Source organism: Bos taurus, chromosome 5 (assembly GCF_002263795.3).
Source record: "Bos taurus isolate L1 Dominette 01449 registration number 42190680 breed Hereford chromosome 5, ARS-UCD2.0, whole genome shotgun sequence".
Taxonomy (NCBI): domain Eukaryota; kingdom Metazoa; phylum Chordata; class Mammalia; order Artiodactyla; family Bovidae; genus Bos; species Bos taurus.
The window spans coordinates 65013886-65037041 of NC_037332.1; the positions used below are offsets into that span (position 1 = coordinate 65013886).

General features: G+C 40.3%; 1 protein-coding gene and 1 pseudogene across 18 annotated transcripts in view; both read left to right on the forward strand.

Moving 5' to 3' along the window:
- Window positions 1-5549, forward strand: part of ANO4 (anoctamin 4) — a 433316-nt gene extending 427767 nt beyond the window's left edge. For 16 of the 18 annotated variants that reach the window (XM_024991748.2, XM_024991754.1, XM_024991738.2 and 13 more), the window contains 2 exons: window positions 849-1055; window positions 4778-5549. In XM_024991748.2, coding sequence (XP_024847516.1) covers window positions 849-1040 — 192 coding nt within the window. In that variant the 3' untranslated portion in view covers window positions 1041-1055; window positions 4778-5549. The remainder of the gene's footprint in view (window positions 1-848; window positions 1056-4777) is intronic. The other 2 variants (XM_024991739.2, NM_001102050.1) reach the window with 2 other exon arrangements.
- Window positions 5550-6670: 1121 nt separating this feature from the next.
- On the forward strand, window positions 6671-11850 carry LOC101905784 (BTB/POZ domain-containing protein KCTD3-like; annotated as a pseudogene).
- The last annotated feature ends 11306 nt before the right edge of the window (window positions 11851-23156 follow it).

Below are 23156 nucleotides of genomic sequence, written 5' to 3' on the forward strand. Positions count from 1 at the left end.
TTCTGATACACCATGCCTGCAATTTGCTTTTCACAGTCCTCCAAGATGCTTCTGATGTTCAGGGACAGTGTTTAGAAAACACTGAAATGACTGTTACAAGTGGCAGCCTCTGGTTGTGCATCATCATAACATTACTTATGAACTTATAAAGTGTAATCTACCTAGAAGATTATGCCTGTATTATGTGTCAATAAAATTACATCATCTATTTTCTCCTAGTCTTTAAGAAAATTGTACTAAAAATAGTTTGCATTCCCATAACTGTATCCCAAAATGGAAATTTCATCTCTCATTACATATATTAAAGCCAGATTAATGCAAGTGAAGGCTGCCTCTTGGCTCAGACTGAAAATTCCTATACAGGCATACCTCAGAGATACTGCAGGTTTGGTGCCAGACCACCACAATAAAGTATTTTGTCATCTGTGGAGCCTTTTAAAATATTTTCTTACAATTATCATAATGACACCCATTTTGTGGGTGGAGGAATTGAGGTTCAGAGTGACTTATCCTCAGGTAAACCATCTTCAGTGCTAAAAGTGGAGCTGGGATTCAGATCTGGCCTTGTGGTTCCATGGTACTTTCTTCTGGCTCTCGTTTGCAGTCTCTGGCCATTGCTTCTCCACCTTCCTTCCCAAATCCTCATTTCCTATGTGGTGCCATCCCACCAGATTCAGTCCTCGCCTACCCTGTGACTTTCTCTCCTCACACACACCTCTCCTGGCTTCATCCCACTTTCCAGAAACTCCAAAGGCTCCACATCCCTGGTCTTGACCAGCTCCCAGAGCTCTTTCAGTTCAGGCTGCACAGTAGACCTGACTCTGCTGTATTCTCCCCTGTGTTTTTAGCACCTCGTGTTTTGTATAAAGCACCTCATTTCATATCTGATCCCAGACCTCCCAAAAGATCTAAGGGATCGAATGAGAAGAGAGAAGTACTTGATTCAGGAGATGATGTATGAAGCAGAACTGGAGCGTCTCCAGAAGGAACGAAAGGAGAGGAAGAAAAATGGAAAAGCACACCACAATGAGTGGCCGTGACCAGGTCGGTGAGAGGTATGTTCATGCTCTGAAATCTCTCCTTGGCTGGGAGGGGCACTTTTAACTCCTTGAAACACAGCTTGCCATTGTTCTCTTGATAGGGATGAAAATAAATCCTTTAAAGTTAGTTGCACAGTCATGTCCAACTCTTTGTGATCCCACTGACCACGCCAGCCAGGCTCCTCTGCCCATGGAATTCTCCAGGCACGAGTATTGGAGTGGATTGCCATTTCCTTCTCCAGGGGATCTTCCTGACCCAGGGATCAAAACCTGCCTGCATTGCAGGCAGGTTCTTTACCAACTGAGCCACTAGGGAAGCCCAGTAGTAAATAATACTTTAGAAGCTTCCAAGACCAGCTTGTTTCTTACTTTAATTGCTAATTTAACCGAATCTCCCTTTGCACACAACTCCTGCAGCTCTTCCCTGCCTCCGTGTCACACTCTGGCCTGGCAGCCAAGATCTTCACAAGTTGGCCTATGTGTCCCCCAAAATAACCTTGCCCCAGTACCACATCCACTCCAGTCTGGCTGTTCTCTTTCATCAGAAAGAAGGGGCAGATTACCCTGGGGATATTAAATCACCTTTTCGTCTCACCCACAATGGCCTCCCCTCCATCACCCAAGCATCATTTCTTCCCAGGTTGACCCATGTCACGCCACACCTTCTAAAAAGGTTTCCCCAGATTCATCAGCCCACAGAGACTCACTCCTGATAAATATCTCTGGTTACTGCATCAGTACCACATGTATTGACAGATATTGATATTAATTTGTGATTTTCAAACAGTTATTAGGCTTCCCCAGCACAATTGTAAGCATCTTTAGGAAAGTCCCTATGGCTTGTAATCAGTTCTTCCAACTGTCAGTGCAGTGTTAAGCACACAGCACCTATTAAATAAATTCACATTTAGGGGCTTCCCTGGCAGTCCAGTGGTTAAAACTTTCACCTGCCAATGCAAGGAATGCAGGTTCCATTCCTTTTCAGGGAGCTAAAATCCCACACAAATTGTGGCCAAAAAAATAAAATATAAAAAAAAATCAATATTGTAAAAAATTCAATAAAGACTTTATTAGTTAAATGTGCATTTTTAAAGGTCCGGTGCATTACACTTAAGAAAGTTCCATGATGTTCCCACATATCTTACCTTTCTGGCAAGGCAATTACTATCTGTGTGTCCTTGGAAAAGTCACTTTGCTTTGCTGGGCTCAATTTCTTCAATGATAAGATGAGCCCTCAGTTCTGATACTCTGTGAAGCTAATGTTGCAGCATTTGTTTTGCCTTCCTTTCTCTCTCCATTTGTTTGGAGACTAACCTTGAAAATTTGGCTTCCAAAAGAAAAATGAAATAAACAGGAAAAAGTATGTTTTTTTTATTTTTCACATAGGTAAAAATATAGCAGATATCTGCAGAAATGTTTGTTGTTAAATTAGTAAAGTTCTGTCAATGCAGATCTGTATTAGTAGTCCAAGAGTTCATTGTGAGTCAGGTGTGACAGTGGGCCTGGGGGAATGCCCCTAGCCCCAGGCCACAGGGTAGTAGAGGTACATGGATGCTGATGGTGCTCAGAACCATCCCCAAGAAAAAGAAAGGCAAAATGGCTGTCTGAGGAGGCCTTACAAATAGCTGAGAAAAGAAGAGATGCAAAAGGCAAAGGAGAAAAGGAAAGATGTACCCATCAGAATGCAGAGTTCCAAAGAATAGCAAGGAGAGATTAAAAAAAAAAAAAAAAAAAGCCTTCCTCAGTGAACAATGCAGAGAAATAGAGGGAAACAACAGAATGGGAAAGACCAGAGATCTCAAGAAAATTAGAGATACCAAGGGGACATTTCATGCAAAGATGGGTACAATAAAGGACAGAAATGGTATGGACCTAACAAAAGCAGAAGCTATTAAGAAGAGGTGGCAAGAATACACAGAAGAACTATGCAAAAAAGATCTTCACGACCCAGATAATCACGATGGTGTGATCACTCACCTAGAGCCAGACGTTCTGGAATGTAAAGTCAAATGGGCCTTAGGAAGCATCGCTATGAACAAAGCTAGTGGAGATGATGGAATTCCAGCTGAGCTATTTCAAATCCTAAAAGATGATTCTATTAAAGTGCTACATTCAATATGCCAGCAAATTTGGAAAACTTAGCAGTGGCCACAGGAGTGGAAAAGGTGACAGACTTTATTTTTTAGGGCTCCAAAATCACTGTGGGCAGTGACCACAGCCATGAAATTAAAAGAGGACTGCTCCTTGGAAGAAAAGCTATGACCAACCTAGACAGCATATTAAAAAGCAGAGACATTACTTTGCCAACAAAAGTCCATCTAGTCAAAGCTATGATTTTTCCAGTAGTCATGTATGGATGTGAGAGTTGGACCATAAAGAAAGCTAAGTGCTGAAGAACTGATGCTTTTGAACTGTGGTGTTGGAGAAGACTCTTGAGAGTCCCTTGGACTACAAGGAGATCAAATCAGTCAAACTGATTTCCTAAAGGAAATCAGTCCTGAATATTCATTGGAAGGACTGATGCTGAAGCTCTAATACTTTGGCCACCTGGTGCGAAGAACTGACTCATTAGAAAAGACCCTGATGCTGGGAAAGATTGAAGGCAGGAGGCAAAGGGAACAACAGAGGGCGAGATTGTTGGATGGCATCACCAACTCAATAGACATGAGTTTAAGCAAGCTCTAGGAGACAGTAAAGGACAAGCCTGGCGTGCTGCAGTCCAAGGGGTCACAAAGAGTCGGACAAAACTGAGCAACTGAATAACAGCAACATAGATGGGGAACACTGGTTCTGCCCTCAATTCCAAGAGTAGCCCTTGACTTCACTAAAGGCAAGAGATGTTTTGCTACTTAGTAATTTTGCCATTTTCCCCAGCTGTCATTTGGCTATGTGAGTTCAGGAAAATTACATTTTTCTGAGTCTGCTTATTTGGTGGAACTAATATACAGCTCAAATAAGGCCAAGTATGTGAGACATGTACAAAACAAAGTGCTCTAGAGTACTATATGGGATTTGCACTGTGGCTGAGCACCGTGTTCTAGTCCCGTGGATTGCAGATCTGGCGTTTCCATTCTCTGTCTGGCCTGAGTTGGAGAATTCCTGTGGATTCAGTTTCCACATTTGCAAGAAAAAAGGAGTTGGATTAAACAATCCTTTAAAAGCCTATCTGGCTTTAACCTTCTGGGATTCTATAATTTGCTCCAACCCCCTGGCCCACGCACCATTTTGACCACCGTTTCTCTGGCTCTGGTCAGCTCTCAGAGGAGAAAGGCTGACCATCCAGATATCTTGAGTTGGAGTAGGAGGCAGACATTAGGGAAGAGAACTGCTCCAGGGCCCAGAGACCAACGTGCTGCTGTGCATTATCCCCACCTCACACCCCAGGACAACTCTGCACTGCAGGGCCCTTCACGCTTGGGAGCTGGGAGTTCCTTCTGGCCTCATCATTTGATTTGCTTTCTCCCCAAAGAGGCCATTTCTCAGTTTTTCTTAAAAGCGTAGTCTCTGTCTCTATTTTCCCAACAGTTGGCAGGAAGCCACCTTCCTCCAGACTGTGCCTCCATCTGTTCATCTGTAAAGTGGGCACAGTAATGTTTATACCCTACCTGACTTCGTTCAGGATTATAAATTCCTTGAATATCTTTGATCTCATGCTAACGAGTATAGACCATTGCACATTCTGTCCTTTCAGCCATCATGTATACTTAGAATCTTAATACTTTCTCCTTTTTTTCCAGATAATCATTCATTTCCAGGCCTAGGACCTGAATACTTGTTTACTTCTCCCGGCTGTGCAAAAGCACATTCAAGTGAATGACTATAATGCAACCGCAGTGCATGTCGCTGAGGTCGGCAGCAGCAGAAGGGTCAGCACCCTGAAAGGACTGCCTGGGAAACCACGCTGCTGTGAAGTCACATTGCAGCCCAGCACACAAATGCTATCTATCCACAGACCATTCTTGACCAAGCAAGCATGCACATCATGGGCAGTTACATTCTCAAGTTTTTAAAACCAAGGGGAACTTGTATACTGGGCCTGTTTTTCAGCCTGTTTGCTATCTTTTTTGCATTCTAACCCATGTGAATTTTACAGACACTGGGCTAAAAAGGGTATTCGGACACCTGGACACATTCCTAGAATGTCATCATATGGTCCTAATTCCGTGTCATCAAACAACACAAACAAGACCCTGTTTACAACTTTTTCTTTTTTTAATTTCAGATCTTTCTGAGGAGATTATTATATATGACATATCTATAGCTATGTGTATGGCCATAGATGTATTTCTGTGTGTACATATGTATAGTCATATATTCTTACATATGTACATACAAATACAGAGATATATAAAGTACATAGAACTTCCTTAATTGTAAATAGCCAAAAGGTACTGACATGAATGACAGATTTTCACATTTAAATAGTCATCAACGTGAAGCCATGTTTAATGCTTGTATAATGTGATGCAATAAAATTTAAAATAAATTTATGCACATGGAATATTTTTAGCTGGGTCTTCTGAAATTTTGTTGTCGTTTCTTCTCACAGAATAAGAGGAATCATAGTGTCATCTTTAAAGACAGTCTGTCACTCCCAAACACTCCTGAAAAATGACTTCATCCTTCAGAGAGACTGCATTTTTCTTCCTAAGGCCCCTTTTCTATCTTTCTTGATGCTGCCTTCTTAGGGTACCCAGCTGACTAATTAGAAATTACTCAGAAGAGGACATAAAATGCCACCGACATACTTTGAGGAGGAAATATGGAATACAACCAGTGATACACACAATGCTTTTGATTATCCTGCCCGCTAGTATGCTCTGCTAATCCTAGCAAAGGGACTGTCTGTCTGGATGGGCCATGAGGGGCAGGTTGAGGAGTGCACTTCTGAGCAACGCTTGTTGTTATAATTACTCTTCTTCCAGAGATTGCAGAACCTGGCCTTGAATTATTATATCACCTTGCTTGTGCCAGTCAGGGAAATGGGAGTGCACCTCATCCATCAACATTGTCTCATTCTGGCTGTGGAATCCTGAGCTGATGGAGTCCCAAGATCCTTAAATGTTCCCTTAGATGGGGACAGTTGGTCAGCGTGGCTTTGGGCAGGCTAGAACTTCAGCCATTTAGTAGTTTTATCTTTTTAGTATTCCTTCTGACCTGCTGTTGCTGGGAGTGAAATGCAGTTAACCCTTCAACACCACAGGTTTAAACTGTGAGGGTTCATTTATAAGCAGATTTTTTTTTCAATAAATATACAATATAGTACTCTAGTATCTGCTATTGGTTGGATCCATGAACCATGGACATAGAGGGCCATCAGTATAGTAATATCCAGATTTCTGACTGGACAGAGATTGGCACCCACAGCCTCTGCATTATTCAAAAGTCAACTGTACTAACCCTAGCAGAGCCTAAACTAAGGATATGTATGGGAACTGAAAACAAGAGGCCACTGGCAGAGTTTTCAATCATGGTTAAGAAGTCTGAAATATTTCACACGTTGGCCAGAGGAATTTCCATGGAAAGTCTCAAAAGATGAAATATAAGAGATGCTCCAAACAGACAACTTGCTCTACTGACCCAGTCCTGCGGCTTTTGCTTGTTATGCCTAAAGCTCTACCTTGAGCATCATGGCCCAATGGGTCCCTGCTTTTGACCTAGCCATAACTTCTCTCCTGTTCCGTGGAACAGGAAGAGTGGTGGGGGCAGGGAAAGGAACTGAACAACTTCTTGGGTTTGCAATGGGCCGTGAATATTCAGAACTACATAGAGGACCATGCAACACACTGGTCAGGATAAGGAAGTAACATTTGGTAAGTACCAGTTTATACCTGGTCTGAGCATAGACTGAACTTCAGACTCTCTGGCCAGAAATATATTTTCCCCCACGGAATTCTGCCTTTGCTATTGCAAGTGCCTCTGGCAATCACAATTCTTGATAATGTTTCTAACATAAAACCTCTTCTCTTTCCTCCTCCCATCTCTCCCTTCATTTTTTTCTCCCAGCACAGTGAATGCACTTATTCATCTTTCCTGTTTTGGGTACAAGGAAGACATAGTGAACATCTTAAGATGTTTGTAAGTTTGTAGAGGCAGAAAGGTGAAGAAGGTGGTAGAGGGGAATTTCCGAGGGACTTTGTAAGAAATCAAGTGTTAGGAGTGACATAATGACATAGGTAGTTTCTGACTTCCCTCTCCCTCCCAAGAAAGAAACTAACCATTATTTATGGGTAAGATGCCACTAAGAAAAGCCTAGAGCATGGGAGTGGGACTGAAGCATCTCCTCCACACCATAGGGACCAAGACTGGTGAGAGTATGCAGGTTCCTTAAAAAACTAAAAACTACCGTATGATCCAGCAATCCCACTCCTGGGCATATATCTGGAGAAAACGTGGTTCGAAAGGATACATGCACCCCAGTTCACTGTAGTGCTGTTTACAGTAGCCAAGACATGGAAGCAACCTAAATGTCCATTGACCAATGAATGGATAAAGATGTGGTACATATATATAATGGAGTATTACTCATCCATTAAAAAGAATGAAATAATGCCATTTGCAGCAACATGGATGGACCTGGAGGTGATCACACTAAGTGCAGTAAGTCAAAGACAAAGACAAATATCATATGATGTTGCTTACATTCAAAATCTTTTAAAAATCTTTTATGACCAGAGATGATCACACTAAGTGCAGTAAGTCAAAGACAAATATCATATGATTTTGCTTATATTCAAAATCTTTTAAAAACAAATGAACTTATTTACAAAACAGACATAAATACAATGTTGTAAATCAACTATTCTCCAATACAATTTTTAAAAAAAGAAACAGACTCATACATAGGCTTAGAGAACAAACTAATAGTTCCCAAGACGGGAGGGTGGTAGGGAGGGATAGATTGGGAGTTGGGGATTGACATGTAGACACTGCTATATTTAAAATAGATAATAAAGACCTACAGTATAGTGGTAGGGAACTCTCAGCATTCTGTAATAACCTAAATGGGAAAAGAATTTGAAAAAAAATAGACACATGTATACGTATAACTGAATCACTTTGCTGTACACCTGAAACTAACACAACATTGTTAATCAATTATACTCTAAAATAAAAATTTAAAGAGAAAGAAAATCCTAGAACATAGAGGTGAGGTTGAAGCACCTCCCTCACACCTTGGAGATCAAGACATGAAATTAGGAGGGTAAGAAGAATGGCCACATGCTGACCACATTGCCCTTCCCCCAGGGCAGCACAGCACCCCATTAAGAGGTCTTCCCCGGAGCCTAGCATTTCTCTATTGGGAAATGAGAGTCTAGAGTGAACCTCTAGCCTCCACAGTGTTGTGGGTCACTTCTTGGTAGCCCCAGTCTGGTCTCATTCCACAGAAATTGTGGGGAAATCTGTGGGACTTGATCACTGAAATTATGATTATGATGGAGAAGGGGTAGGGGCTTGCAAGAACCAGCATTTGTATCTTGGCAGACCCAAGTTCCTACTTGCAGGGTCCAACTAGTTGTCCCAATCAGGGACAACCTATGACCAGGAAAACCTAAGGGATGCAAGTCTGCCTGATTCAGATCCTCAAATGAAGAGCCTTGCTATCCCTAGAGTCTGGTCTGCAGCAGAGGAGCTGAGTCATAGCCCAACCCACTGCTGAGTGCAGTTCCAAGTACCCCCTGACCAGAAAGCCTGGAAGCTACACAACTCAGGAATACAGAGCTACGTAGCTCTGCTTGAGCAGAGAATGGCAGGCTGTTATGATCGCTGCAAAGCAAAGTCTTTCAGTATAGGGCCAGGGTTCTTGGAAGGACCAAGCCAGATTCAGTCAAAACCACAAAGAATCTTGCCAGGCATGGGTGTGTTCTGGGCTCCATCAAAGCAGGGAAACTAATTCATACACCCATCCATTACTGAGTATAGCATCTGGCCTCTCCCGACCAGAAAGCCTGATCCAGAACACCTGAGAAGAGCTTGGAGTTGACCTTTCCATTTCACCCAGGCAGAGGAGTTAAACCACCCCTTTATCAATTGGTAACTGTACCTCCTGGCCCACCTGGCCAAAACACCTGGAAGCTGCATAGCTCAGCAACACTCAAGTAGAGAGTATGGCAGGCAGAGATGATAGGCTGCAAAGCAAAGCCAGTGGCCCTGTTTGGCCAGGGAACTTGGAGAATGGGTTGACTTGAGACAAGAGCACAAAGAGCCTTGCCAGCCTTGGAGATGATTCTCCTGTTCTACCTGGGCAGGAAACTGATTTGTTGCCCTCCCATTGCTATACACAGCATTCAGCTTGCCCAGCCAGAAAGCTAACCAGAGCAGACTGGAAGCTGTACAGCCCACCCAACAACCTTGCTTACAGTGACGCTTGAAGAGAGAACACAGGCTGTGGCTTTTCAGTCTGCAGGGCAAAACCAGTGACCTCATCTGGCCATATAATTCAGTGCACATAACTGCCTGATTCAGATCCCCAAACGATGAGTTATGCAGACCCTGGAGCCTGTCTTGCTGCCCTACTGAGGAAAGGAAGCTAATTCATAGTTCTGCCTCCTGTGGAGAATAGTATCCTGTTCCAGTTATCTAGTAAGTCTGACCAGAGAACTCAGGTAACCTTGGAGCCCATCCTACTGCCTTACCTAGGAAGGGAACAGAGCCAAAAGTCCTATCTAACACCACCCCAGACCCCAGCCTGAACAGTGGACTCATCTGAAAATACACCCTCATGGCAAGTCCCACCTGTCCAAAGATATTACCATCAAACATGTCCAGAAACCCAAAATGAGCCAACCAGTAAAGAACTGTGCCAAAGTAAATTTTAAAAGTCTGGAATTAGAGACTTTTTACTAAAATGCACAGATGTCAACATAAGGAATCAAGGATCAAAAAAAAAAACCAGGTAAAAGTGTAAATGTGACACAAAAGGATATAAAGTTCCAATAACTAAACCTAAAAGAAGGGAGGTATATGAATTGTCAGACAAGGAATTTAGAATGATCCTCCTAAAGAAATTTAGTGAACTATAAGACACAGCAGACAAATAAACAATCAGGAAAGCAATGACAAACAAAATAAGTTCAACAAATAGAAACCATCAAAAAGCCAGATAGAAATCCTAGAGCTAAAAATTACAATGATTGAACTAAATGACTAAAAAGTCAAACTGTCAAAAACTATTGACTCAAAAGTCAACAGACTTGATCTAGCAGAAGACCTAGAAGACAGAACATTTGAAATAATCCAGTCAGAGAAGCAAATAGAAAACAAAGAATGTAAAGAGTGAAGAAAGGATATGTAACTTATAGGACACAATTGAAGGAAACAATATTGGCACTATGGGAATTTCAGAAGAAGAGAAAGGGAAAGAAAGCATATTTAAAGCAATAATGACTAAAAACTTCCCCAATCTTGGGAAAGAAATGAATGCCCAAATTCATGAGGCCCAAAAGTCCCCACATAGGTGAACCCAAGTAGGGCTACACCAAGACACATTATAATTAAATTGTCAAAGTGAAAGCTAAAAAGTAGTTTGAATGCAGTGGAAGAAAAGAGTGGAGCTACACACAAAAGAACACTCATAACATCAGCAGCTTTTCCTACAGAAGCTTTGAAGGCCAGGAGAGAATGGAATGATATATTCAAAACATTGAAAGAAAAAACTGTCAGCTGAGAATTCTATACCTGGAAGAGCTGCCCCTAAGTAATGGATAAAGACTTTCCCAAACAAACAAAAGCTGAGGGAGTTCATAAGCACTAGGCTTGCCTTATAAGAAATGCTAAAGGGACATCATTCAAGATACTGTCTCTGGAGGAGACAGAAAGCCCTGGAAGCTCTTCCTCTGTAAACAATATAGAGTATTTTAGAGAGTGAAATGATCAACAGGTACTTATCCAGAAAGTTGTTCACTAACAAACTGTAAGACTTGTAAACTTGTAAGACTCACATACTGGAAAAAGAATCTGTGAAATCCAAGCTGTTAATAGTACTGCAATCTCCTCATTTACAGTGAGAGAATGTGAGCTCTCCAGTAGGATGGACCCAAGGCCAAGGTGCTACTTATTCACAGGTCACACAAACGGCCGCATTCAGGTGTGGGATCTGACCACTAACATGGATACGGTTAACAAAAGTGAGGATAAGGATGTAGGCGGTCTAACTGAAGATTGGCTCAAAAGAATGGATCAGTGTGATCACTGTGCTACTCCTAAGATCAGTCTGGCAACTTCTGTGGTTCAGCATAGCCATCTTTGGATATCAGATTCTAGTCTTCAGCTCCAGTACCATGAAACCATCCATGAAGCAGTTACTTATGGTTCCATGAGACCTTACCAGAGAAAGTCCTTTGTAAGCAAGAGCAAGGAGGACTGAGAGCTTTCACAGTTACAGGGACTTCCACACTGTAAAATTCAACAGAAATATAGAAAGCATTGTCCCTAAAAATAGTAATTTGGGTCCAATACAAGCTGAAGTAAAGCAGGCAAAAGGGTAATGGAATGTATCTAAGAGAAAATCTCATGGAACAGAAATTTAAAAGTTTGAGAGGCTCAGATAGGGGAGTGGAGGTGTATAAAATAGCCAAAGATTTTCTAGAATCCAAGAAAAGGTCATCAGAAGATGAAAACAGTTATAGAAGAAAGGATTTGAAGGAGGAGGATTCCTTGGAAGGAAGAAAGTCCCCCACCTGGCATCATCACCAAGTATGTCTGATGGAGGAGCTGACTCACCTGGTACTGCACCCCCACCTCCTACAGAGGTCACTCTATCTCCTCAGCACAAAAAAGTGATTCTTCAGGTCAAGATTACAGCTTGTGAAAACTCAGCAAAGTGAGTAGTTGTTACATTAATTCGGACAAGAGTTAAACTTTACTGGATTTCAATACATTAGCTTTTACATCAAAACTTTACAAATTAAGATTGGACTTCACTTTGTATCTTTTTATCAGAAATACCTGGGGTAAGGAGATAAAATAACCATATTTCTTCCAATCTTTTGGGAAATTTATTTAGTTTTACAGGCACATTTAATAGATTATTTGTAAAGCAGGAGTCTATTTCAATGTCAATCTACTTTAGAACATACTATGTCTTAAAAAGATGATTCCCATGTAGACAAGCATCCCCTTAGAGTGTGGAAACCAACAGTTAGCATTCCTAATATTGATTAGGTAAATTAAAAAATTCCCTTTGGAACTTAGTCTCCCAACCCTTATTGTGATGGCAAAGTGGTTTACCAGGTATTTAATAAGGTGCTATGTTTATGAAAAAAACACCATGTAATTCCAAAACACTGTTAAATTGCTTGGTGTGTCAGTAAGTCCTTTAAGATAATTTTAATTGTGGTCATTTTCTGAGTCTCATTACTGAAATTCTTAAATGTTAGCAAACATCACCAATATTAAACGTCAAAAGTTCATTTAAACATTCTTAAAAGTTAGAGCAATTGTCTGTGCTTGAACAAATGAAGTAAAAATAATAAAGACAGCTTTGAGTGCCCAGAAAGAACACTGTACTAGTTGCTAGTCTGCCTTACTTTACAGCCACCGTCATTTTTTCCTGTGTTAATAATCAAGTTAAATTAGAATGTAGCCATTTTGTTAAGCTTAAGAGATTGAAGTTTTGAATTTTTGGTTAAAGGTTTTGGCTGCGGCAGAAATGTTAAATATATTTTGAATTATAAGAACAGAAAAATTGTACTTTTTCCCCATTTAATTAGAATGATTTCCAAGTTTCTGTAGATAATTGTAAATTTAAAGCATTAAGCATTTATTGTTAAATAATGTACATATTCCCATTCTGAGCAATATAAGTGGGTCAAGTCAAAATAAACTCTTTAAAAAGCTTAAAACAAAATAAAAAAAACAAACAAATTCTAAAGGGAGTTCTTTATGTGGCGGTAAAAGGACACTAATCAACATTATAAAAACATAAGAAAGTAGCATTAAACTCACTGATAATGTTAAATATAAAGTCAAAGAAAGATTCTATAATATAGTAATGGTGGTCCATAATTTATTTGCAACTCTAGTTTAAAAATTAAAAAACAAATGTAGTAAAAAGAAAAAAGAAAATGACCACAATAACCTGTTATTTGATACAAAACATAAAAAGCACATAAACTGTAACATCAATAACCTAAAATGTGAGAGGCAAAGTATAAAGTTGTGGTACAATTTTTTAATTTTATATTCAAGCCTCATGATAACCACAAAGGAAGAGCCTATAGTAATCACATTCACACCATGATACTGCTGCTAAGTCACTTCAGTCGTCTCCGACTCTGTGCGACCCCACAGATGGCAGCCCACCAGGCTCCCCCGTCCCTGGGAGTCTCCAGGCAAGAACACTGGAGTGGGTTGCCATTTCCTTCTCCAATGCATGAAAGTGAAAAGTGAAAGTGAAGTTGCTCAGTCGTGTCTGACCCTCAGCAACCCCATGGACTGCAGCCCTCCAGGCTCCTCCATCCATGGGATTTTCCAGGCAAGAGTACTGGAGTGGGGTGCCATTGCTTTCTCTGCACACCATGATAAAGAGACTCATTTAGTCTTAAAGACACACAGACACACAGAAATTGAGAGTGAAGATATGGAAAAAGATTTTAGCAAATTAAGAGTTAAAAAAAAATGGTAGCTCTATCAGAGAAAAAATATATTTTAAATTGAAAATGGTTATGAGGCAAAAATCATCACATAATGAAAAAAGGGCCAACCTATCAAGAAGATTTAACAATCATAAATATTTGTACCCAATATCAGAGCACCTAAAACTGTAAACCAAAAACTAACAGAGCTGAAAGAAGAAATAAACAGCAACATAACAATAATTGGGGACTTTAATACCCCACTCTCAATAAGACAGATCATCCAGACAGAGTCAATAAGGAACCAATAGGTTTTAACAATACTGTAGTCCAAACTAACTTAACACACAGAATATTCTGACAACAGCAACGCTCATTCTTCTCAAGTGAATGTGAACATTTTCTTTGTATATCATTATTTTAGGTCACAAAACAAATCTTAGCAAATTCAAAGAGATTGAAATCATACCAAGTATCTTTTCTGATCACAATGAGATGAAACTAGAAATCAGTAATAGGAAACTGAAAACTTCACAAATATAGAGAAATCAAACAACACTCTCCTGAATAACCAAGGGATCAAAGAAGACATTAAATGGGAAATAATAAAAATATCTTGAAATGGAAACAGTGTACCAAAACTTATGTGATTCAACAAAAGCTTTTCTAAGAGGAAAGATTACAGAAATAAATGCCTACATTAGTAAAGAAAAATCTTAAAACAACCTACCTCTATGCCTACAAGAACTAGAAAGAGACGACCACACTGAGCCCAAAACTGACAGAAGGAAGGAAATAAGATTAGAGTAGAAATAAAATATAGAACAGGAAAACAATAGAAAAGAACAGTTGGCTCTTTGAAAGAGAAAATTGAGAAAACTTTAATCAAAGAAAAAATAGGAAACAAATCAACGAAATCATAAATGAAAATGAGACTTTACAACTGGTACTACAAAAATACAAAGATCATTTCTTATTAAATTATGATCATTTCTTATGATCTTTGCATTTTTGTAGTACCAGTTGTAATGTCTCATTTTCTACTGTGAACATCTATATGCCAACAAATTAGACAACCTAGAAAAAAATGGAAAAATTCCTAGAAACATACAACCTATCAAGACTGAATTAGGAAGAGACAGAATATGTGAACAGACCGATTAATAGTAAAGAGACTAAATCAGTAATCAAAAGTCTCCTGATGAAGAAAATTCTAGGACCAGATGGCCTCACTGGTGAATTTTACTAGACAGTTAAGTAAGAATTAATGCCAATCTTTATTAAACACTTCCAAAAAGTCAAAGAGTAGAGAACACTCATTTTAGGAAGCCAGCATGGACCCAATGTCAAAGCCAGAGGAGGACACACTGCTGCTGCTGCTAAGTCGCTTCAGTCGTGTCCGACTCTGTGTGACCCCATAGACAGCAGCCTACCAGGCTCCCTGGGATTCTCCAGGCAAGAACACTGGAATGTGTTGCCATTTCCTTCTCCAATGCATGAAACTGAAAAGTGAAAGTGAGGTCGCTCAGTCATGTCCGACCCTCAGCGACCCCATGGACTTCAGCCTTCCAGGCTCCTCCCTCCATGGGATTCTCCAGGCAAGAGTACTGGAGTGGGGTGCCATTTCCTTCTCTGAGAGGAGAACACCACAAGAAAATAAAACATAGGACAATGTCCCTGATGAATATAATTACAAAAGTCTTCAACAAAATAGTTTCAAACCAAATTCAGCAGCACAATAAAAGGATCATTCACCATGATCACGTAGGATTTATCTTTGAACTACAAGGATGGTTCAACTTACACAAATCAATAAATGGGAAACATCACATTAATAGAAAGAAATAATTATATAATCATCTTAATAGATACATAAAAAGCACTTAACAAAATTCAACATCCATTTAACAAATTATAAACAGATTTATGTATCAATATAATAAAGTTCATATACGACAAGGCCACAGCAAACATCATACTTAATGATGAAAAGTTAAAAGCTTTTCCTCTGAGATCAGGAAAAGACAAGGGTGCCTGTTATTTCCAATCCCATTCAATATAGTACTGGAAGTCCCAGCTAGAGCAAATAGCAAGAAAATAAATAAATAAATGGCATCAAAATTGGAAAGGAAGAAGTAAAATGGTCTCTATTTACAGATGACATGATTTAATATACAGAAATCTTGAAGACTCCACCAAAAAAAAAAAAAAACAACTTATATGTAATCACTGAATTCAGGAAAGTTGCCTGACAAAAAATTAACATACAAAACCCAAAGTTTTTCTATACATTATACAGATTATCTGAAAAGGAAATAAAACAATGCCACTTAAAATGGCAAGAAAAATAAGATACTTAAAAAATAAATTTAACTAAAGAGGTGAAAAACCTCCACACTGAAAATTATAAGATATTGATGAAAGAAACCAAAGGCAACAAAAATGGAATCCTTGTTCAAGGACTAGAAAATTTCATATGTTTACATGTCCATATTTAAATGACCTCCAGTGGCTAAGAATCTGCGTGCCAGTGCAGGGGACACAGGTTCTATCCCTGGCCCAGGAAGATTCCACAAGCTCTAGGCAACAAAGATCACAAGCCACAACTACTGAGGCCTTTGCACCTAAACCCCACGTTCCTCAGTGAGAAGCCACTGCAATGAGAAGCCTGAACGTGGCAACTAGAGGGTAGTCCCCACTCACCACAGCTACAGAAAACAATGAAGACCCAGTGCAGTCAAACTAGCTAACATGAATATTTTTAAACATCAATTAAGTCATGTATAGACTTAATGCAATCCCTGTCAAGACATTAATGGCATTTTTTTTTAAAGAAGTAGAAAAAACAATCAACATTTATATGGAACCACAAAAGACCCTGAATAGGTAAAGAATTCCTAACAAAAAAGAATGTAGAAAGGGGCATCACATTTCCTGATTTCAAGCTATATTATAAAATTATAGCAATATGGCCGGTTCAAGATCGTAATGTAGGAAGTCCCAGAACTCATCTCCTCCAATAGACACACCAAATCTACAGCTAAATACGGAACAATTTCTTCTGGAAAAAACAACAACAAAACCTAAAACTAGGTGAGCAACTCCCACACATAGGGGAAAAGAAGGAAAACACCCCACAAAGTGGGTAGAAGAGGCTGAGATGCAGTCTCACCATAAACCCCATCCCCAGTGCGACAATCTGTAGTCAGAATTCAAAACCAGGACCTTATCCCTGAGAAGGAAGGAGTCTCAACCCCACATCAGGTACCACAACTTTTAAGACCTGCACCTGAGGGATGAAACATCTCGCTTTCAAAACCAACAGGACTCACATCCTTAAGAGCATAGCAGAACTTCCCTGGTGGTCCACTGGTTCGGAGTCTGACTGCTGGTGCAGGGGACATGGGTTCAATCCCTTGTCCTGGAGAATCCCACATTTCTCGGGGAGGATGAGCCTATGTGCCACAACTGCCAAAGCCCAAGTGCCTGTGCTCTGCAACAAAGGAGTAGCCCATGCTCGCCACAACTAGAGAAAGCCTGTATGCAAGCAACAAAGACCCAGTGGACCCAAAAATAGTTAAAAAAAAAAAAAAAAAACTTTTTAAAAAAGAGCATAGCAAACTGATAAATGATTCAGAGGGCTCACATGCTCAGACTCACTCATCCCAGGGACTAACACATAGGCAGCCAATTACAAGGTGCTCAGAATACATATGGGCTTCCCTGGTGGCTCATCGGTAAATAATCCACCTACCAATGCAGGACACATGGATTCAATCCCTGGGTCAGCAAGACCCTCCAGAGTAGGAAATGACAACCCACTCCAGTATTCTTGCCTAGGAAATTCCATGGACAGAGGATCTTGGTGGGCTATAGTCCAAAGGGTTGCAAAAGAGTCAGACATTACTTAGTGACTAAACAACAGAATACATACACAGAGAACAAATTGGTGGCAGCCAGGGGTGGGGGCAGGGAATAGGTGATATGGGAAAGTGAAAGTGGCGTCGCTCAGTCGTGTCCAACTCTTTGTGACCCCATGGACTGTAGCCTACAACACTCCTCCGTCCATGGGATTTTCCAGGCAAGAGTATTTACTCAAAAGTTACAAACATCTAGTTATAAATAAATAACTCATGGACATATAATGTACAGCATGGTGATTACACCTAATAATACTGTTCTGTATATTTGTTAAGAGAACAGATCTTAAAGTTCTCATCAAAAGAAAAATAAACTGATAACTAACTGTGATGGATCTTAACGAGGCATACTGTGGTCATCACTTATTAATATACACATCACTTACTAATGCACTCTATATATCAATGTAATATATAGAAATACCAAAGTATTATGTGGCATACATGAAGCCAATGTATATGTCAATTATAGCTCAAGAAAAGTTAAATAAGTATTAATGTTAGGGATATACTGCACAACATGATGGCTATAGTTAACACTGCTGAATGGCATATTTCAAAATAGATCCCAAGAAGTCTCACAAGGGAAAAAAACTTTTTTTCTTCTTTTATATTTACATGAAATAATGAATGTTAGCGTATATCGATAATCATTTTACAATACGCAGTCAAATCATTATGCCGTACATCTTAAACTTACATAGCACAGTATGTTAATTATATCTCAATAAAACTGGGAAAAGAAAAAAGAAAAATCAAGTATTTATTGGATGAATAGATGCAGAAACAATATAGCCAACAAAAGATTAGCATATATTTCTGATGAATTCTGTTTCCCAGGGTTGGTGGAGAATGATTTTAAATATCATGTATAATGAGTATGCCATAATTTGAGGATTTTCTAATATATATAATCTTATGAGTCTTCATAAGACTAGAATATTGGAAATACACAACTTCAACACTACAATCTTCATTAAAACCTAGACTGTGTGGATATAAAGTTATCCATTAATAGTTAACAGTGGGCATTAATCTTGGAACTGACTAAAGTTTATTTTAGCTGATATTTTTCAATGGAAATCTCTCTAGAAATAAATTTCTATATAACTGTTCTATAAATACACTTTCCAGGGGTTCTTAGCTAAAGGAAACTGAAATTTATCCTTCTTTTGATGATTTATTACTCTATTACTACTTATTACATTATATTGTCTCATGCATGGTGGAAATATTAGTTGCTCAGTCACCTCCGACTCTTTGCAACCCCACTCCTCTGCCCATGGAATTCTCCCAGGCAAGAATGCTGGAGTGTGTTGCCATTCCCTTCTCCAAGGGATCATCCCAACCCAGGGATCGAACCTGGTCTCCTGCATTGCAGGTGGATTCTTTACCATCTGAGCCACTAAGGAAGCACTAGTGTATTGTAGAGGCAGATTAAGAATACAGCAAATACACCTACTAGGCCTGGATTCAAAGAGAAGATCTGGTAAAAGTCCTAATTCTACATTCTGCTCCTTCAAACCAGCCCCTTTACCTGTACAATGTTTCTTTATCTTAGTACCAACCTCCCTGCTAGCCAAGATCTCCTCAACTCCCCGGGAAAAGCAATTTCCTCACTCTTCCCAAAGCATTACTTATACCTTCCTTCAGGCACCATACACCCTGGAAAAACATATTTACTTTCCTCTTTGCCTTTTCCTATCATCTCTAGTTTTAAGGTCCAGCTTGGACTTCAACTTTTCAGTGTGCCTCTCATCTAGTCCTGTCCACTGGGATTCCTTCCCCCCAGAAGCCTCCTGCTGGAGAATATGCCTTACTCATTCGGACTCTTTCCCATGTTTTATTCCTCCATCAGTGCATGAATATCTGTCTTATATCCTCAGATAGCTTGTAAGTGATAAAAGAAAGAACCCCACCTTCACTTTCTCCAGCACCTAACAGTGTATGATGCCTACAGTCAAGTGTTTAGTGCTTACAGGATGCAATGTTAACTCACTTTCCTGTAAGTAAATTTCAACATGAAAGAGCTAAGTGTAAAACCTCAACTTCACACAATCCATGAAAAATTTAAGCCCACTCAAGTCCAGCTATTGTTTTCCCAGCAGGGACATTAGTTTCCCCAGATCGCACAGAGACTCTCTGGCTTTGAAACAGGCTTGTGACCTGGGATCCTTTGCTGCTGTGCTCTAACGCTTACACCTGGATACACGCTCCTTGAGCAACGGAATACAAAGAAACTGTGTGGGACTAAACCTAACCGCACGCAAGCAGTTGGCACAAATTCTGGACCTAAAAGATATAAAGAGACACCCCCCTCCCCGGAAAAAAGACTTTAAAGGTCATCTTTAACTTTCATTAATTCAGACCTCACTCATTAGGATGTTGTGACTATTTAGGAGGGCTGAGATCCAACATGAAAGCAAATCCAGCGAACAGAGGAAACATTCAAACCATTTAAAAAGGAACCAGTTATATACAGTTTATTTGCTAATTACAAATCCAGCTTGTTTTTCCTACTAATTATCAGTACCATCTGTTCCAGTACTTCTCAAACCAACTCTAGCTCGCAATAGAATCACCTGAGCCCGCCCACCTCGGTTTTGAACTCAGAAGTTTCCAGGAAGGCCCATGAATTTCAATTGACAGAAGTACCAGGTGGTGTCAATACTGTTGGCTGGGAACCCGTACTTAAAACCACTGATCTACTCAATATTTTGCCAAAATTAGAATATACAATGCAAGCTAAACTTTTCAGTTTTATAGGACCGTACAATGTTTTCAAGAGTATCACCCTGATGGAAAGGCAGGCAGGTACCAACTTCAAACTGTAGTAGTTGTTAATCATATCATTCAATACAAAACACTGTCACTACAGTTTTCTTGCTGAGCAGAGCAATGGGGGTTTCTTAAAGCAGGGGTACCCAACCCGGGGGATCTAGTGCCTGATAATCTGAGGTGAAGCTGATGTAATCATGATAGAAATAAAACACACAATAAATGTGATGTGATTGAATCATCCCCAAACCATCCCCCACCCCCAACACCAGCCTGTGGAAAACGTCTTCCACAAAACTGGTCCCTCATTCCAAAAACGCTGGGGACCACTGTTAAAAGACTGAGTCAGGACTATTCAAAGGTCTGTCACCTTGACCTGCACTTTGTATCTCAGAAGACTGAGAATAAGTCCTCCCAATTCCAACCCCCAGCTCTCACCAATTTAACAGTGAGCTTACATCAACGTGTGCAATAAAGCAAAATATCAAGATCATGGGCTTTGGCGTCAGACATAACTAAACTTCAAATCCAAGCTGTATGCCCTTGGACAAATGATTTAACGTCTCTAAAATGCAGTTACCTTGGGAGTGGACACTGTAATACATGCCGAAATCCCCTGCACTGAAGGACGTCTTGCAGCAGCTATCGCAAGCTGCTGCTGCAGACAGCCTTGGTCTCAGCTCTTCGGGATGGACTTATAGAAGAGGATCACATGGTCCAAGACCACGCCCCTTCCCGCCACGGCCCCAGGTGTGGATCCCAAGATCAGATCAGTCGCTCAGTCGTGTCCGACTCTCTGCGACCCCATGAATCGCAGCACGCCAGGCCTCCCTGTCTATCACCAACTCCCGGAGTTCACTCAGACTCACGTCCATCGAGTCAGTGATGCCATCCAGCCATCTCATCCTCTGTCGTCCCTTTCTCCTCCTGCCCCCAATCCCTCCCAGCATCAGAGTCTTTTCCAATGAGTCAACTTTTCGCATGAGGTGGCCAAAGTACTGGAGTTTCAGCTTTAGCATCAGTCCTTCCAAAGAAATCCCAGGGCTCATCTCCTTCAGAATGGACTGGTTGGATCTCCTTGCAGTCCAAGGGACTCTCAAGAGTCTTCTCCAACACCACAGTTCAAAAGCATCAATACTTCGGCGTTCAGCCTTCTTCCCAGTCCAACTCTCACATCCATACATGACCACAGGAAAAACCATAGCCTTGACTAGACGAACCTTTGTTGGCAAAGTAATGTCTCTGCTTTTGAATATGCTATCTAGGTTGCTCATAACTTTCCTTCCAAGGAGTAAGCGTCTTTTAATTTCATGGCTGCAGTCACCATCTGTAGTGATTTTGGAGCCCAGAAAAATAAAGTCTGACACTGTTTCCACTGTTTCCCCATCTATTTCCCATGAAGTGGTGGGACCGAATGCCATGATCTTAGTTTTCTGAATGTTGAGCTTTAAGCCAACTTTTTCACTCTCCTCTTTCACTTTCATCAAGAGGCTTTTGAGTTCCTCTTCACTTTCTGCCATAAGGGTGGTGTCATCTGCATATCTGAGGTTATTGATATTTCTCCCGGCAATCTTGATTCCAGTTTGTGTTTCTTCCAGTCCAGCGTTTCTCATGATGTACTCTGCATAGAAGTTAAAATAACAGGGTGACAATATACAGCCTTGACGAACTCTTTTTCCTATTTGGAACCAGTCTGTTGTTCCATGTCCAGTTCTAACTGTTGCTGCCTGACCTGCATACAAATTTCTCAAGAGGCAGATCAGGTGGTCTGGTATTCCCATCTCTTTCAGAATTTTCCACAGTTTATTGTGATCCACACAGTCAAAGGTTTTGGCATAGTCAATAAAGCAGAAATAGAGGTTTTTCTGGAACTCTCTTGCTTTTTCTATGATCCAGCGGATGTTGACAATTTGATCTCTGGTTCCTCTGCCTTTTCTAAAACCAGCTTGAACATCAGGAAGTTCACGGTTCACATATTGCTGAAGCCTGGCTTGGAGAATTTTGAGCATTACTTTACTAGCGTGTGAGATGAGTGCAATTGTGCAGTAGTTTGAGTATTCTTTGGCATTGCCTTTCTTTGGGATTGGAATGAAAACTGACCTTTTCCAGTCCTGTGGCCACTGCTGAGTTTTCCAAATTTGCTGGCATATTGAGTGCAGCACTTTCACACCATCATCTTTCAGGATTTGAACTAGCTCCACTGGAATTCCATCACCTCCACTAGCTTTGTTCGTAGTGATGCTTTCTAAGGCCCACTTGACTTCACCTTCCAGGATGTCTGGCTCTAGGTCAGTGATCACACCATCGTGATTATCTGGGTCGTGAAGATCTTTTTTCTACAGTTCTTCTGTGTATTCTTGCCATCTCTTCTTAATATCTCCTGCTTCTGTTAGGTCCATACCATTTCTGTCCTTTATCGAGCTCATCTTTGCGTGAAATGTTCCTTTGGTATCTCTGATTTTCTTGAAGAGATCCCTCGTCTTTCCCATTCTGTTGTTTTCCTCTATTTCTTTGCATTGATCGCTAAAGAAGGCTTTCTTATCTCTTCTTGCTATTCTTTGGAACTCTGCATTCAGATGTTTATATCTTTCCTTTTCTCCTTTGCTTTTCGCTTCTCTTCTTTTCACAGCTATTTGTAAGGCCTCCCCAGACAGCAATTTGCTTTTTTGCATTTCTTTTCTATGGGAATGGTCTTGATCCCTGTCTCCTGTACAATGTCATGAACCTCATTCCATAGTTCATCAGGCACTCTATCTATCAGATCTAGGCCCTTAAATCTATTTCTCACTTCCACTGTATAATCATAAGGGATTTGATTTAGGTCATACCTGAATGGTCTAGTG